At 32.6% G+C, this 17,780-nt stretch overlaps 1 protein-coding gene across 1 annotated transcript; it reads left to right on the forward strand.

Moving 5' to 3' along the window:
• The first annotated feature begins 7,148 nt into the window (after window positions 1-7,148).
• TOPII (topoisomerase II) lies at window positions 7,149-14,504 on the forward strand. The gene is made up of 19 exons (XM_039050007.2): window positions 7,149-7,790; window positions 8,816-9,108; window positions 9,192-9,258; window positions 9,347-9,617; window positions 9,711-9,913; window positions 10,007-10,216; window positions 10,319-10,432; window positions 10,516-10,626; window positions 10,738-10,902; window positions 10,983-11,324; window positions 11,406-11,539; window positions 11,639-12,020; window positions 12,110-12,296; window positions 12,392-12,441; window positions 12,528-12,950; window positions 13,036-13,225; window positions 13,329-13,390; window positions 13,472-13,571; window positions 13,741-14,504. The coding sequence occupies exons 1-19, from the start codon at window positions 7,221-7,223 to the stop codon at window positions 14,340-14,342; spliced, it is 4,476 nt and encodes a 1,491-aa protein (XP_038905935.2). The 5' UTR covers window positions 7,149-7,220; the 3' UTR covers window positions 14,343-14,504.
• Window positions 14,505-17,780: the final 3,276 nt, after the last annotated feature.

Here is a 17,780-nt window from a genome sequence, read left to right on the forward strand (position 1 = left end):
AAATATGTTATGCGTTAAAAGTATGTGGTTGCATGTTTCACTTTTTGTATATATTTATTGGTAAAAACTATCTAAATTTCATGCCTTTTCCTTATTATTTTAAATGAAAGAGATACAATAACTTATATTTCTACAAGTTATGAGTATTCTATATAAAGAAGTTTGTATAAGACCGAACCATGAAATGACTAGTCTCATTATATAACGTCGTTCATAATAGAGACTTACATTTCACCAGGATGACCATAAGTGACATGATCTGGATCCTGAGTAAGTTGTGAACTCCTGTCTATAAAGACGGTTCTTTGATTTGTATGGGTGAGAGTGGCCAGATTGCGGACTCAATAAGTCTACCATTTTGGGGATTTGTCTAATTGGGGAGTTGGGAACACAGCTGCATAAGATGAAATTCACTCCTTCCCTAACGTCTAGGTAAGTAGATAAATTGCCCCCATAAGGGCTGATTCCAAGGCTTGAACAATGTGGCGTCACATCCTCTCTTGGTCCGAGAGGGGTTTGGTTATAGTTGGACTATGACTTATTGTTCATTAGAGGATCAGTGGTACTTAAGGAATTAGATGTAACTATAGGGGCAAAATGGTACTTTTGGCCTAGTTACAATTATGAGCAATTTGTAAAGGGTTATCGCTTAGTTATATCCAATGGACATAGAAATATATCTTTAGTGCGAAGAGTGTAGCTGTCAATCTTTTGTGGAGTGACTGACAAAGAGTTTAATTAATTATCCAAATACCATTGAAGCTCAATCTACAGGTCCATAAGATCCTCTCGGTAGCTCAACAGAGGTTATTAAGAATTAATTTTTGATTAATTTAATTGTTCAAATTAATTAAGAAAAATAATATATGTGATATAATTAAATTAATTATATATGTGATATAATTAATATAATGTATTTGATACATTATAATATAAAGTTTATTTGAGAGGAAATAAATATTTGAATATGATTCAAATATTAATTATATGGATTTGATTCATATAATTAAATTTAGTATAAATGTGATTTATATTAAACACCACAAACTAATGAGAGAATTAAAAGCTATAGGTTATATTATATATGATACAATATAAAAACTATATGTTATATGTTATATCGAATATAACATATAGTTATATATACATATAATAAGTTAGTTGGAAGTCCGGGTTTGATCTTGAGTACAGGATATGTTAAGAATTGGGATGTTAGATGTCATAGAGAGAAGTGATGTTTAACGTCTTTACGCTTCGTTCTAGAAGTGAAGGGAAATCTGGAACGGGGTGTGACAACTTGGTATCAGAGCATGATTTTGGGAAACCTAAGGGTTTTAGGTCAGAAAGTCAGTATGAGTTAGAGTCGCATTAGTAAGTTGCATTAGTCTTTTCACTGAAGGTGTGTGATACATCATTGCATTATATGAAACATGTATCATTATGGCGAACGACAAAGGCAAGCATTATAAGGAATTGTAAGCGCTACTTGTAAACCTGGGGTGAAAAGAAATATTTGGTGGTGAAACTATGTACTTCAAGACTGAGATTGACATAGTGGAAATCAATGGAGGGTCATTTAAATCAGGAAGACGCTACAGGAAATAGTGATGGACAAGTTAGTCTAGAGAAAAGCTTTGAGATTGAATGCTTAAAAGCGTTCATAGCAACAATTTTCATTAGAGGAATTGATTCTATAGATGCAAGAATCTGGTTAGCCAAGTTAGGAGAATGCTTCAAAATGACGAACTGTCCTACCCACAAAAGAGTAGAACTTGCTACATCCTTGTTTCAAGATGAAGCTGAGAACTTATGACGCATGTTTGAAATCTGTTATGTATATATATATATATATATATATATATATACATACTTCTTTTGAATTTAAATTTTGAAATTAAAGGGAAGGAGTAACAATTCCCTCCCCTTAATTCTCTCAATCAACGTGGAAATGGGAGGTTGTTTTTTATGCAAAGGAGTTTTTCAGTTTATCGATCATTTTCTTCACAAACACTCACAAGAAAAACTCTCTTTGGAATTTTTCCCAGAATCCTCTCTTCCTCTCTAAAAAATTCTTTTCTTCCCTCTTCCAAAATCTCAGAGCCCATACACTCTTAAGAGAATCTCATCCCAAAATAGAATACAGAGGTCTCGCTTGTGGTAGAGACTTGACTTTTTTGGATCGTGGTTGATCATTCATGGAGAACAAGATTTTGTGAAGATAATTTTGATTCATCAAGGGTATGAAATTCTTGTCTCTTTTTCTCTTAAAGCATGCTTTGAATTTTTCTATTGTGGTGCATAATTTTAGGTTCTGTAACATTTGTATTATGTGAAAATTAATTTAGGACCGATCCCCACTTCCGCAATGGACCTTAGGGTTCCATCAATCGGTATCAGAGCCAGGTTTTAGTCCGAGTTTTTATTTTCCATATTGATTTTATAGAACTAGTGGGTTGCATTCTGAATTTTTTCATATGATGAATGAATGTTGAATGTATTACAATTTTTGGATATTTCGGGATTGGTTTTTGGTTTTATAGCTTTATTTTTACAAATTTTGATTTGTAAGGGCCCGATGTTTGGGCATAATTAAAGTTATAGAGTCTGTAATTCAATGTTTTGCGTCGTTTGTTGTAATTCTGATGAATTTCTGGAGAAAACGAGGCGAAATTCGAAGGAGTTTCGAAGGAATTTGCAACTGTACAATGGCTTCGGCGTTGCAACGCTACGAAGGGTGGAACAAAATGTTCTTTTCATAGCGTTGCAATGCTAGGTCATAACATTGCAACGCTCCGAGACGAAAAGAACGAACCGATTTGCGCGCAATTTGGTTCATAGCTCGATCGATTTATGTCTGATTCGCTTGGTTCGAGCGATCTGTGGTCGATTCAGGTGTTGTACGGTCCAGTTTGTGCAGTTTAAGACCCAATTCGCTTGTTTTGTTCCGATTGATTATTAATTTTGTAATAGTTAGTTGTTTTTAATTAATTAAATTAATATAATTGTTATATTAATTTAATCATTGTTTAGGAGCCCAATATCGGTCCAATAATTATTTTAAATTATGCATATAATGTATGATTTATTTTATTTATATATTTATATGATGTCATATAGTTAAATCCCACCATAGGTTATGCATTATTTATGCACCATTTATATTATAAATGTTATAATATATAGTTGCATGATTTAATTTATAGCATGCTCATGCATCATATAATATAAATCTTATAATATATGGTTACATGCTTTAATAACATAGTCATGCATCATTTATATTATAAGTGTTATAATATATAGTTTGAATGTATGGATGAATGTATGTTATTAATAATTTCATTATTTCATTATATAAGCTTTATGTATGTTAAGTAATGAATGGAATTGCATGAAGCATGTCAGTATTTTAGGCTATTTTATAATTGTTATAATTTACCCAAATATGCATTCACATGCAATAATTGATTTTAAGTTGTTTCATTTCTTTTATAAAAGTTATAATTAAAAGAAATTAGAATTAACATCAATAATTTTCATAATAGCATGCATAGGTTAAAATCATTTTCTAAAATAGTTTTAAAACATGATTCACATAAACCTAAGATCACATTTCTAATGAGATTAGAAATTAGTTTAATCTTTTAATCAGTTTAATAGGATTAAATTGATTTTAATTAAAGGATTATTAAAAGATTAAATTTGTAGCAAATGTATCTATAAGGGACCTTTTGTCTAACGCTAATTCTATCTAGGTTGGGTATTTAAGCTGACGGAAACAGAATACCCATATCTGAGAACTAACCTAGAAAGGTGAATTAGATATATTTGCTACATGCATTCAACCCAAATTACATATATACTACTAAAAATATATATATATGATGAATTTGTGAATTCCTTATGTTTTTCTTTTTAAAATATTTGTTTTTTTTATGAACTTTGTAACAAATGTTATAGATATTTGGTATGTAAGAATTGAGTTTTATGACATTATAATTATTAGATAGAATTGAGTTTTATGGGATATTGAGTTTTATGACATTATAATTATTAGATAGAATTGAGTTTTATGGGATAAGAATTGAGTTTTATGACATTTTAATTATTAGATAGAATTGAGTTTTATGAGATTTGAGTTATTAGAAATGTGTTGTAGATAAAATTTAAGTATTTTAAATTAAAAAGAAAACAATAACTCGACAACTCAACCCAACCCAACCCAAATTTTGAGGATTGGGTTGGGTTGGAGAACATGTTTGAGTCATTTGGGTTGCTAATTGGACCAACCGAAATTTTTGGGTTAGTCCAAAAATATCCCCAACTTAACCCATGTACACCCTTGTGTGTATATATATATACACTTATTTTTTTAAATAAACCATAAAGAATTGATGCATTAAAACTATTAATTTATTAATAAATTATATATGTAGATAATAAATTATCGTTATGGTTAATATCTTAGGAGATTATTTTTTAATAATTATAATTAGATTATCATTGACTAATTAGAATCATTAATTTTTAATCACGAAATTTTATATTTATTTTCTCAAATCAATTTTGATTGTTTTATTAATTAATAAATCATAATTATATAAGTTCACCAAATTGTTCCATCGAATTATGTAACTGTGTAACTTTAATTATAAATTATTCATTTTATAAATACTTGTAATTAATAGTTTAATTGATATGATTATTTGACTATTTGGCCCTTTGTGTAACCATTTTATTTTTTATTTTTATTTTTTAAAGTTAAGCTTATGGATACTATTTTCATCTCCAAATTTCTTCCTGTGTTATATATTTTTCACCAATGATTTAAAAAATCAAGCCAAATTTTAAGAACTAAAAAAAATAGCCTTAAAAAAATTGTTTTTATTTTTTAAATTTGGCTAAAAATTCAACCATTGTACTTAGGAAGATGCAAATCATGAAAAGAAATATAGATGATATAGACTTAATTTTAAAAAATAAAACAGTTACCAAACGAGACTCAAATAATTAATTTACTCAAAAGTTTGAATTTGTTGTTTATTAGTTAATCTTTAACATTTTATAAATGTGTCATAATCAATTTTTTAAATTAAATACAAAGTAATTTGTTCCCACAAAAATTCGGATAACATTCTCATGCATGACCAAACTCAATCATCCTTCATTCCCATCAATCTTATTCTCAAGCTTATTATTATTCCTAAACATCCTTAATTCCTCATCTCTTAATTTCCTTTTCATAGTCCTGAAAAAATTAAAAAAATAATCCTTTTCATTTTCCTTATCTATTCTTTATTCTCACCATTATGCTCACGGTCACTTTTATATATATATATATATATATATATATATATACTCATAATATATATATTATAGCATCTCCTAATCTCAATATCTTTGGATATATAATTTTGTTAGGAAGCAAAAATAATTTAATTATTAATTTAAATAAAATTTATATTTTTATTTACAAAAATATTCATCGATATCAATATTTTGTCTAATATATTCGTATAATCAAAATCTCGGTTTCAAGTAAGATGAGTTGTTTGGGAGGTTGGAGTGCAATCAGGATTACTGGAAATAAATGAGTGTTGGAATATGTGAGCAATCGAGGGTGGCATGAAAATGGGATCGTGAAGTTTGAAAATAGTGGAAAAGAGGGTTGGGTTGAAGACTGTGAGAATAGAATGAGTTTGATATTACAAATTGGACAAAAAATGCTCAATCCAGACAAGAGTTTTGAATTACATTACATTACAAGCTCTTTTTCCATTACGATCCCCCAAACAGCCCCAGAATGTTTAAAATACCTGATGATCCAATGAATCCAATCAACCTAACAACGATTCAAATAAATGAAAACTTTATAGATCGATTGGTTTATGAGTTCACCTAAAATAATCTAAATTAATTCAAACTTATTATTAATTTTAAAATGTATGTTTTTTTAACTCTCCATGCAATTATCTATGCATATATTAATTTTAATTTTATTAAAAATAATAATAATTTGAAAAAAAATTATAATATAAATTAAAATTGAATTACTAATCTTAATTCAATATTTGAAAATAATTAAAATAAATATTGAAATTTATTATCAATGATAAATCTCTATCATTTCTTTAAAAGGTTAGATAGTAATAAATGTTTGTCTTTAATAGATTTTACCATCAAAATATTGTAATTTGGGAAAAATACTTTTTGGTTTGGAAAATTCTTATAAATAGAAAAATCTAAAAAAATATTTATACTTTATAGCAAAAAGTCAAGTGTTTGTACTTTTGGAACTTTGATTTTTATTTCTGAATTTTGAATTTTATTTCAATTTGGTTCATAAATTTCAAGATTTATATTTTTAACCTTGATTTTTTATTAGGTACTCATTTTCCATCTTTAATATTAATATCTATTAATAAATCTAAAATAATTATACAAATTATAATCAATTAATTTTCATTACTATTTTTCATAATTATTTTTAACTAATTCATAGATATTGATGTTAATAATTGAAATTAATGAAAAATTGAGGTTAAAAATGTAAAATCTTGAAACTTAGAGACCAAATTGGAATAGAACTCAAATGTCAAGAGTCAAATTGTGATATTTAGAAACTTATGGACTAAATTGAAACTAAAATCAAAACTTAAAGATTAAATATGTAATATTTTAAAACGTATTGATTAAATAGAAACTAAATTTGAAACTTAAGGACCAACAAATCCCTTGTAATTTTATATACTTCTTATCAATGTGAATATAACTTAATGAGAATCCTAAGATTTATCGTTCAAATTCAACCCATTCCTATTCTAATAAAAAAAAAACATTATATACCTATTCAATTTTTTTTAATATAAAAAAAATAATAAAACGCAACTTCGTAAGTTAAAAAAAAAAAATTATTATTATTATATTGCTCGAAAATAAAACTTAATAAAAATATATAAAAATTAAAACAAAAAACCTGAAAAAGCCTCACCCGGATGACTGGGTTTCTCGGAACCCGAGCCAGTCGGATCCAAAAACCCGGATTGCAGAGCTAGCCGTTGTAGTAAAAGAAGAGCGCCCAAATTCAAATTCAAATTCAAATTCTTCAATCGAACCCTAATTTCTATAAATGCCATTTTCTCTCTCTTTCTCTTCATCTTGAATCTTTCGGACACCATCTCTGTGTCTTTCTCTCTCTCTCTCAAGTTATTCCGATCGCCATGGCTGTGGAGAAGAAACGCCCACTGCAGAACAGCAACGCCGCCAATGTCGACTCCGATCCTGCGGCAGGGCCGAAGAAAACAATCGAAGAAATGTACCAGAAGAAGTCTCAGCTCGAGCATATTCTCCTCAGGCCCGATACATATGTCGGATCTATTGAAAAGCACACCCAAAACCTTTGGGTTTACGAGAACGACAAAATGGTCCACCGATCCGTCTCCTACGTGCCTGGTCTTTACAAGATCTTTGATGAAATTTTGGTTAATGCTGCAGATAATAAGCAGAGAGATCCTTCGATGGATTCTGTCAAGGTTGATATTGACGTCGAACAGAACTGTATCAGCGTGTTCAACAATGGAGATGGAGTTCCGGTTGAAATTCATCAGGAAGAGAAGGTTTATGTGCCTGAGTTGATCTTTGGACATTTGTTGACTAGTAGTAACTATGACGATACTGAAAAGAAAACCACTGGTGGACGCAATGGCTATGGTGCAAAACTTACCAACATTTTTTCTACTGAATTTGTGATCGAGACGGCTGATGGAAAACGCATGAAGAAGTATAAGCAGGTATGATTAGTGCATCCTTAGTGAAGATTCAATCCCTTTTTTTTCTTTCTTTTTGTTGCAATCAGGTAAGTTCTCGGATTTGTACTCTGATTTGGTGAGTTTATGTATTGATTTGTGTTTGAAATTGGGCAATGGCCTGGATTTTATGTTTTAGAAGGAAATGATTAGCATTTTGTTCGACTAATTGTTCAGTAGAATTTGAACTGATCGTGTGACCTCTATTATTTGTATTGCTTTCAGTAGTATGATAACCACTAGACTAACCTGAATATATATAATCTGAACTTAGTGTAAAGATAAAGTAAAACAGAATCTAATCTTATCTCTTTTAACTGTCTTCATCTATTATAAATAGCTCATCAAGTCATTGAAAGAGCTAAGAGAGAAAAATTCAGAGTGAGAAGGTTAGAAACATATCTGTTGTAAATCTTCTTCAAGATTCAAGATTCACTTAATTCTTCCTCATGCATTTGATTTGAGCATTCTGTTCTTTCTTCCCCTTCTCGAGCTTCTTTCTTTTCTTTGAAAACACCTGAGAGAATAGTGTGAACTTAGAGAAAAGTTCCAGACCAGTTTCACTTGGTTTTCTATGCATTAGTGCATCGTGTGTTGTCTTCTAATTAGGCACACATGTGGAGCTCATTTGGGTTGGTGTAAAGCACTTCACTTATTTTAGTAAGAGCTGGAAATTAACTAGTCAACTGCTTGTGCATTTCTGGAATTTGCAATGTCTTTAATTCCGAGGTTCGTTCTATTTTTGTGCTTCAAGAACTATAAAGATGCTATATACGTATTGTAAATCCTGTTTGCAGTTATCTTCATGCTTGATTCATACTCTTTCGCTGAGCCCCCATTTGAAAAATTACTCTTTCGATGTCATTTTCCCCCACTCTTGAATGTAACTTTCTGTTATCCGTATAAGATTTCTTAGGTTCATTGAGGTTAGCTTTCTTTACGTAGTATTATCTGAAGTTCTTTTAGTAAGAGCTGGAAACTAACTACTGTGTTTATTTTGTATATGGAAGGTATTCAATGATAATATGGGGAAAAAATCTGAGCCGATTATAACAAAGTGCAAGGGGGGTGATAATTGGACCAAGGTAACTTTTAAGCCAGACTTGGCAAAGTTCAACATGACTCATCTTGAAGATGATGTTGTTGCACTGATGAAAAAGAGAGTGTTGGATTTGGCCGGATGCCTTGGTAAAACCGTTAAGGTTGAGCTGAATGGACAAAGGGTCCCTATAAAATCATTTCAAGATTATGTAGATCTCTACCTCAAATCAGCATCCACATTCCAGACGGAACCTCCAAAAAGGTAGAGTCGTTGAAATTTTTTTGGAAAAATTAGTTTACATTATGTTTTACGGATTTGGTATGAGGATTTTATGGTCTTTTTAGGTATCACATTAAGCCAAATGATCGATGGGAAATTGTGGTGACCTTAAGTGAGGGCCAGTTCCAGCAGGTATCTATCTTTCGAATGAATGTGATTAATGCAACTGAAGCTGGATATTTAAAGTTCTTAAAGTTAGTAATGGTGTTTTGTTGAACAGGTCAGCTTTGTGAACGGGATTTCAACCATTAAGGGTGGGACTCATGTTGATTACATCACTAATCAAATTTCAAATTATGTGATGACTGCCGTAAATAAGAAGAACAAAAATGCTAACGTGAAGGCCCACAATGTGAAGAACTATTTGTGGGTTTTTATCAACGCTCTCATTGATAATCCATCCTTCGACTCCCAAACCAAGGAAACTTTGACTAAACGTTCAAACAGTTTCGGTTCTACATGCGAACTAACGCCAGAGTTTTTGAAGAATGGTATGCACGCATTAATCACTAACATAATTTATTATATGTTGGTTTATTATTTCAAATGTAAGATACTGATTGTTGTAAATATTTGCAACCCAGTGGCCACAAAATCTGGAATTATGGACAGCGTTCTCTCATGGGTTAATTTCAAGCAAAGCAAAGACCTGAAGAAAACGGATGGAGCTAAAACAGAAAAGATTAGTGGTATAGAAAAGTTGGAGGATGCCAATTGCGCTGGAGGGAAGAACTCGGAAAAATGTACCTTAATTTTGACGGAAGGAGATTCAGCTAAGGCCCTTGCAGTAAGTTTCATTTTTCACACTTACGAATTGATGTTTTTCTCTATCTCTCTCTCTCTCCCTAGATGATTTATAACTTTGTTGTTGTATCAATAGATGGCTGGGCTCGGTGTAGTAGGACGAGACTTTTATGGTGTATTCCCACTAAGAGGTAAATTGCTCAATGTGAGGGAAGCAACTAGTAAACAGATCACGGAGAATAAAGAAATTCAGTACATCAAGCAAATTCTTGGACTTCAGCAAGGGAAGGAGTACAACAATGCTAAGGCTTTGAGATATGGTCATTTGATGATTATGACCGATCAGGTCTGATGGCTTATGATTTTTATGTTCATTTATATTTTCACTTGTCTGCTATTTCTATTTGTTTCCTACTACGAGGAGTTAACATCGATGCCTATATAATAGGATCATGATGGTTCGCACATTAAAGGACTCTTGATCAACTTTATTCATTCATTCTGGCCTTCTCTCCTAAGAGTGCCGTCGTTCCTGGTTGAATTCATAACGCCTATTGTCAAGGTTGGTTTTGCTTCGTTGATTAATTCTTACTCGCGAGTTTGCTAATCGGTACAGTTTCTCACACATTCCCTTTACGTTTGCAGGCTACTCATAAGAATGGAACTGTTTTGTCATTCTATACCATGCCTGAGTACGAGTCCTGGAAAGAGAGTTTGAGAGGCAATGCAAGTGGCTGGTCAATCAAGTACTATAAGGTCGGTCTTCTAAGACTCAAGTATAGGAACTTCTTTGTGTAAGTTGTATTTCTTCAAATTATATTTGAAAGATATTAATGCTTCAGTCCATTAATTTGTTATCCTATGTAGGGGTTGGGAACAAGCACATCTAAAGAAGGGAGAGAGTACTTTGAACAGCTGACAAAGCACAAGAAAGATTTTATTTGGCAAGATGACAATGATGGGGAGGCCATTGAGCTTGCTTTCAGTAAGAAAAAGATTGAAGATAGAAAGAATTGGCTCCGTCAATTTGAGGTTAGAAGTTACCACCCTTATATTTTTGCCTTTGCAAGGAGTTACAATGTCTTACTAATGTTTCAATAACACGCTTGCAGCCTGGTACCCATCTAGATCAGACAAGAAAATTGATAAAATACAGCGACTTTGTCAACAAGGAGCTTATATTATTTTCAATGGCTGATTTACAAAGGTCTATTCCCTCGATGGTTGATGGCCTTAAGCCTGGCCAAAGGAAGATCCTGTTCTGTTCTTTCAAGAGGAACTTTATCAAAGAAGCAAAGGTTTCTCAATTTTCCGGTTACGTATCTGAGCACTCTGCTTATCATCATGGCGAGCAGAGTCTTGCTAGTACCATCATTGGAATGGCACAGGACTTTGTCGGCAGCAACAACATTAATCTTCTTCTACCAAATGGACAGTTCGGCACACGGAACCAAGTAGATATTTCCCTCATTTCTTCAAACACTTGTGAACTCATATTAAATTCTAGTCACTAATTTGTTTTGTGCGTTCTCCAGGGAGGCAAAGATCATGCAAGTTCTAGGTACATCTACACTAAACTTTCAAATGTTACACGGTTCCTTTTCCCGAAAGATGATGACAAACTTCTTAACTACTTAAATGAAGACGGCCAGTCGATTGAACCAACCTGGTAAATCTCTTCCTGTCTTGTGCTTCTCTTCCTTTTTAAGAAAAATAAGTTTGACCAAGGCTTAGCGTTATGTTTTAATCTTTCTTTTGTGCTTTTTAGGTATATGCCTATCATACCAACCGTTCTTGTCAATGGAAGTGAAGGAATTGGTACTGGGTGGAGTTCGTACGTTCCAAATTATAATCCTAGGGACATCATTAGAAATGTAAGACGCATGTTGGATGGTGGGACGATGTTGCCAATGGATCCTTGGTATAGAGGTTTTTCAGGAACTATAGAGAAAACTGCTACTAAAGAAGGAGGCACTAGTTATACTGTTAGTGGAATTATAGAGGAAGTCAGTGACACGATGTTGAGAATAGTTGAATTGCCAGTCCGCCGATGGACTAATGACTACAAAGATTTTCTTGACTCTGTCACAAAAGTTGCTACAAAGCATGACAAAGATAAAGAAAAAGCAGCGAAGGAACCTTTTATTGAGGTAGAGAAATTATTGCTCAGTAAAAGCTTCCCTTGCGTTGTTCTTTTTGTCACTGTGCTAAGAAAATCTACTTTACCTGATGAATGCAGCAAGCTGATCACCACAGTGATGACAAAATTGTTTCCATTGATGTTCACTTAACGGAGGAAAACATGTTACTGGCAATCCAAGAAGGTTTGAAGAAGAAATTCAAATTAACTACAACTGTCAGCACTAGCAACATGCACCTGTTTGATGCTAATGGCGTGATTAAGAAATATGACACTCCAGAACAAAGTAAGTTGTGTTGAGAAATTTACAGATAACTCCTAGCTTTTTATTATGCTGTTAGAGCTCTGCGATCTGATTGAAAAATATAATTATTTTTGCAGTTCTTGAGGAATTTTTCCCCCTTAGACTTGACTTCTACGAGAAAAGAAAGGTGAACATTCTCTTGTATTCTTTTTCCTTATCCATCTGAAAGGGTGGGAGAACAATGATTTGAAAAAAATTCTTCACGTAATGCAGAGAAATCTTTTGGAAAACCTTGAAATGGAGTTGCTTAAACTGGAAAACAAGGTGAGGTTTATCCTTGGTGTGGTGAATGAAGAGATAATAGTATGCAATAGAAGAAAGGTTGATTTGTTCCATGAGCTTCAAGCGAAAGGCTTTACACCCTTTCCAAAGAAGAATAAATCTGTTGAGCCGGAGGTTGCTGGGGCATCTGATGAAGCTGATGAAGCAGAGGAGAGTCCAGAAGTCGTTAAAGAGGCGCGAGTTAGTGATTACGAGTATCTACTATCTCTGACGATTGGAACCTTGACCATTGAGAAGGTTCAGGAGCTATGTAATGAAAGAGACAAGCTGAAAGGAGAAGTGGACGATCTGAGGAAGGCAACCCCCAAGGCTTTGTGGCTGAATGACCTTGATTCTCTTGAGAAAGAACTTGATGTAAGATGAAACGAATAGTTTCTTTCACATTTCATATGCTTATTATCAGCTCTACATTTTGCTTAAGATTTTAATTATTATACAGGAGATGGATAATAATGATGCTCAGGCAATGGAGGCAAGAAAAAAACAAAGAGACAAATTGAATAACGATTTAAAGCCAAAAATCTCTAGAAATGCACCAAAAGCTCCACGTAACGGTAAGAAAACCAGCAATGCAGAACCTGTCACGGAAAGTATGGACACAACATTTAGTTCTACAACAGCGGAAGTTGGTAAGTTTTTTTGTTCATCCCTCTTCAGAAAAACTCCATTGTTTGTTTGGTTTTAATTTCTTTGCATATTTTAGTATTAACCTCAATGAATTTCACTTCACAGCAAATAACCCGGTGGTGAAGCCCAAAGGCAAAGCAGCTCCAAGAAAAGCTCCCGCTAAGAAGGTAAGTCTCTTTTCATTTTAGTTGTCCAAACACCACCCCAAGAAATAAATTGACTTTGTTTTGCTGCGGAAACAACCACAGGGTAAAGCTGCAGTTCTCGACGACGACGACGACGAAGTCCTCGAGCTTAAAGATCGTCTTGCTGCCTATAAAATTGAGTCATCTCCTGAACCATCAGAAGGTAAAATAATATTACTCTGTTGAAAATTTACTTTCAAGTTTGAACGCAAGTCCTTTATCTTGTTGAATTTTTACCATTACCTCCTTTTAGCAACACTAAAGATGTATTTGTGCGCTGGTTTCTGAAATCATACAAGTTGTGTGATGATCGTTCTTTTTTTACTTTTCAGTTTCCATGGAAACTGAAGTGCCGCAAGTACAAGCGGCCAAGAAGAAAGAACCCAACAAGAGAGCAGCTGCCAAGAAGAAAACTACTGCAAAGTCTGCTCAGATGTCAGTTAGTGACGATGATGACGATGATGACGATGATGATTTTGAAGTAAAGGAGGTAGCCCCTCCGGCAACCAAGAAGGGAGGAGGAAGAGGAGGAGGAAGAAAGGCAGCTGCTACAAATGCCAAAACAACCAAGCCTCCTGCTGCTGCAGCGAAGTTGGGGCAGAAACTGATAACTGAAATGCTGGAACCGGCAGAGAACTCCGGCATCTCACCGGAGAAGAAAGTGAGGAAGATAAGAGCATCACCTTTCAACAAGAAAAGTGGCTCTATATTAGGAAGAACAATTGGGGAAGAGGACGAAGAAGAAGAAGAAGAAAGTGGAATTGAAGAGAAAGTGATGGGTTCTGCTTCTTCTGAGACCACTGAAGAAAAAGTCGCCGGTGTTCTGCCGGCGAGAGGAAGATCAATGAGAGCAAACAGAACACAGGTCAGATATGTGGTTAGTGATTCGGATAGTGAGACAGTTTCTGAGGATTCGGACTCTGATGAAGATTGATTGAAGAATCTCTTTGTTTGTATAGACAAAACTTCTTTCCGGTGAATAATTAACTGAGCTTCTCGACTCTCTTCTGTCTTTTTGGGGTAGAAATTAGGAAGTTCAACGATGTATGATCCATTCATATCTTAATGATGAAGATTTGGGGCATTGGATGGAGTATTCTGTGTAGGGTGTCCCACATCCAGACCAAAGTAGGAAAAAAAAGGGGGGGAAATTCACTCCATACATATTTTTGGATGGTATTAGTACCTCTATTTAAAAAAAAAAAAAAAAAAAAAAAAAAAAAAATCTAATTTATAGTTTTAAACTTGATGACAGGTTTGCGTTTCAAAAGTACTTAAATTAAAGGTTCATGGTAAAGATGCCTAAATCTATATTTTAGGAGAATTCGTTAGTTTTCATAAGACCGAATCTCTACAATTATAAACGTATACTAAATAAGATAATTGAATATAAAATAATCATTATATATAAAAAAAATACAAAATTTCTAAATTCACAATGTATTCATAATACTAGTGTCATGTATACATGTAGCAAACTTTTTGATGTCATAAATGTTGAGTTTTCAGTGTATATATATTTATGAACTCTAACTAACATAGAATGTATCATAGGTGTAGGGAAAGCACTAAATAACCTAAAATGATAAGTTAAATGAAAGCTTGATGCAACTACCTTGTATAACTTCATAAAACGCAGAACTCTTAAATGTTAGTTATTGAAAAGTATTTACATATATAACTAGGTTGGCAAATATCCCTGCAGGTTTCTGCTCCGATCAGGACGGGGAATCCTCGGTTTGATTGGGGATGGGGATCAAATCGGGGAAGGTATCCCCGCCCCGTCCCCGTCCCTGATTTTATATATATATATATATATAAAGGCGGGGACGGGGGTGGGGATGAGGAGAAATACCCCGCGTGGACGGGGATGGGGAGTCTGCCCCACCCCAACCCTAATATAACTAAATATACCAAAAATTTTCAATGAAATCGGCAGTAAAAGCGGAAATAGGTGCACAAAATTGTTCAAGTGAGCTTCTATAACTAATACATCACTAAAGATACTATATAATGAAACTGTAAATATGTACCCTAACCTCCACCTGCCGAATTGTTAAACATTTATTTAGCATTGAGGAAAAAATGTAAAGAGTTGGAACCCTAAACTTCAAAATATCTAAAACTAACCTTTGCATAATTACGAGCTACCATTAAATATAAATAGTTACTTGCAACCATTGAGGAGGTGTTTGATAAATGGGTATGAGTTATTGAGTTAGGTGGGTATTTATTACCCATATTTGTTAAGCCCATAAAGAAAGCCTATGGGTTATTAAAACTTTTTTTTACCCACTCAATACTCTCTTTTTTATCCCCTCAAAACTAGAACCTTTTATATTAATATGGTTGTTTTCAAAACTTATTAGGGAAATAAGGTTGTTTTGAAACTTATTAGAGAAATATTGTTGTTTTGCTAGAAGTTGAGGATTGAGGATTCGATTCATGTAGAGGTCGAACGTTGAGAACTCGACAAATAAAGAAAAACTTGGAAAGAATATGTATATTATGGTTGTCGAAGGTTGAAGTTTCGACATACATAGGTCGAACATTAATCGAACGTTGAGAACTCGACAAACAAAGAAAAACTTGGAAACAGTATGTATAAAGGGTTGTCGAAGGTTGACGTTTCGACATACATAAGTTGAAACTTCAACCCTCGACAAGTGAAATCTCTCTAATTTTGTGATGAGGATCTCGCTCTAGAAGGAAATTTCGCTAATTTTGTGATGAGGATCTCGCTCTAGAAAGGAATCTCGCTAGAAATGTGGGCTGAATCTTGCTAGTAAGGTGAGCATCGCTAGGAAGACAGGTTGTTAAAGAAATGCTTGATCTCGCTCACGAGGATCTCGCTCATGAGGCGCTCATCCTAATCTGTTTTTCATTTCAAATTAGGTAGTTAATTTAATAGAGTTTTTGTGTTATATTACATAAATATTTTTTCTTACTTTTTAGTTTTACAAAAATTTGATATGATGATTTGGTTCATTGTTTTTGTTGGATTCTTCCAAGGACCGATCTTATCTTATATGTTCAAATTCATTCTACTGTTATTTTTGTTGGTTCATTCTATTGTCATATTTGGTTCATTCTACTGTCATATTTGGTTCATTGTTTTTTTAGTATTTCTATTTACTTGATTTTACTATTTGTATTTACTTGGCTTCACTACCAACGTGGCTACTACTTACTTTCAACTAACATTCAAATTAATTTCACTCTTTAATTAATGAGGTTAAATTAATTTCTATTTCCACTGTCTTTCTCCACTATGGGTGTTAAACCTTAAAAAAGATATGCTTTTGTTGGTTACTCTTTAGTTCAATTTTTTTTTTTTTGTTGGTTACTCCTTAGTTCAATTTATTTTATTTTATTTATAATCTAACTATCATTATTTTGTTTCTTGTAGGGTCCAAACTAATTGTACAAATCATTCATAATTAGTTTGAGGAGGTTTTTTTATTTTGAGGTTTATCTTCTTTTTTTAGGAATTATTTTTTTTAATGGAAATATGTTATTTGTTAATTGTTGGTCACATTTTTTTGGGAATACTAGTTCACAATTTTTTTATTAATGGTTGGCGACATTATATTTTTTAATTTAATACTTCTCAATTTTTTTATGAATTATGGGTGAAATAGTATTGTTATGTAATTTTTTTTTTATCTAATAATACGTTCATTTCAATTTTTTTTTTCAGCTTCAATAAGAACATATTCTATACATTTTGGTGTGTTATTATCGAGCTAGTTTCAGGATTAATTTTAGTATGTTTTACTATCGTTTCACAATCAAAATTGAATTTTTTTATAAAAAAATATGTAATTATAATGAAACGATGGTATTAATATTATAACCAATGTTTAATTTTTGAAAAATATAATTTCTAATCGGTGACATAAGAATTAAAAAAATACTGCACACCAATATTCATACAATCGATTCACCAAGTTTTGAAAGTATGAAAAAATGCATATTTTTTCTATATACATCGTTTTAACACATCTTTCGATGAAAATTTGTTGTCCTAGGAACTACGAGTATGACAAGTTTTTAGAAGCTGATACAAATGGTTCATAAACCAATCTAGGGGAAAAAATAAGAAGAATAAGAAAGAGAGAGAGAGAGAGAGAAAAAAAAAAAAAAAAAAAAAAAAAAAAAGAACCCACTAGACCCTTAAAAAAATTTAACTAAAATACCTTCAACCCTATCCTTAGGAAAAAATTCATTAAGCCCTTGAAAACATGTATTTTTAGATTATTATAGGTACATTGGGAAATAATACCATAAATCTAAACTATAACCCAATACTGTCTCCGTCTACTAAGAAGAAATATATAGACTGACCACACCCCTATATTTTGTTTATAGT

Source organism: Benincasa hispida, chromosome 11, assembly GCF_027475165.1.
Source record: "Benincasa hispida cultivar pf3 chromosome 11, pf3_genome.v1.1, whole genome shotgun sequence".
Lineage (NCBI taxonomy): Eukaryota > Viridiplantae > Streptophyta > Magnoliopsida > Cucurbitales > Cucurbitaceae > Benincasa > Benincasa hispida.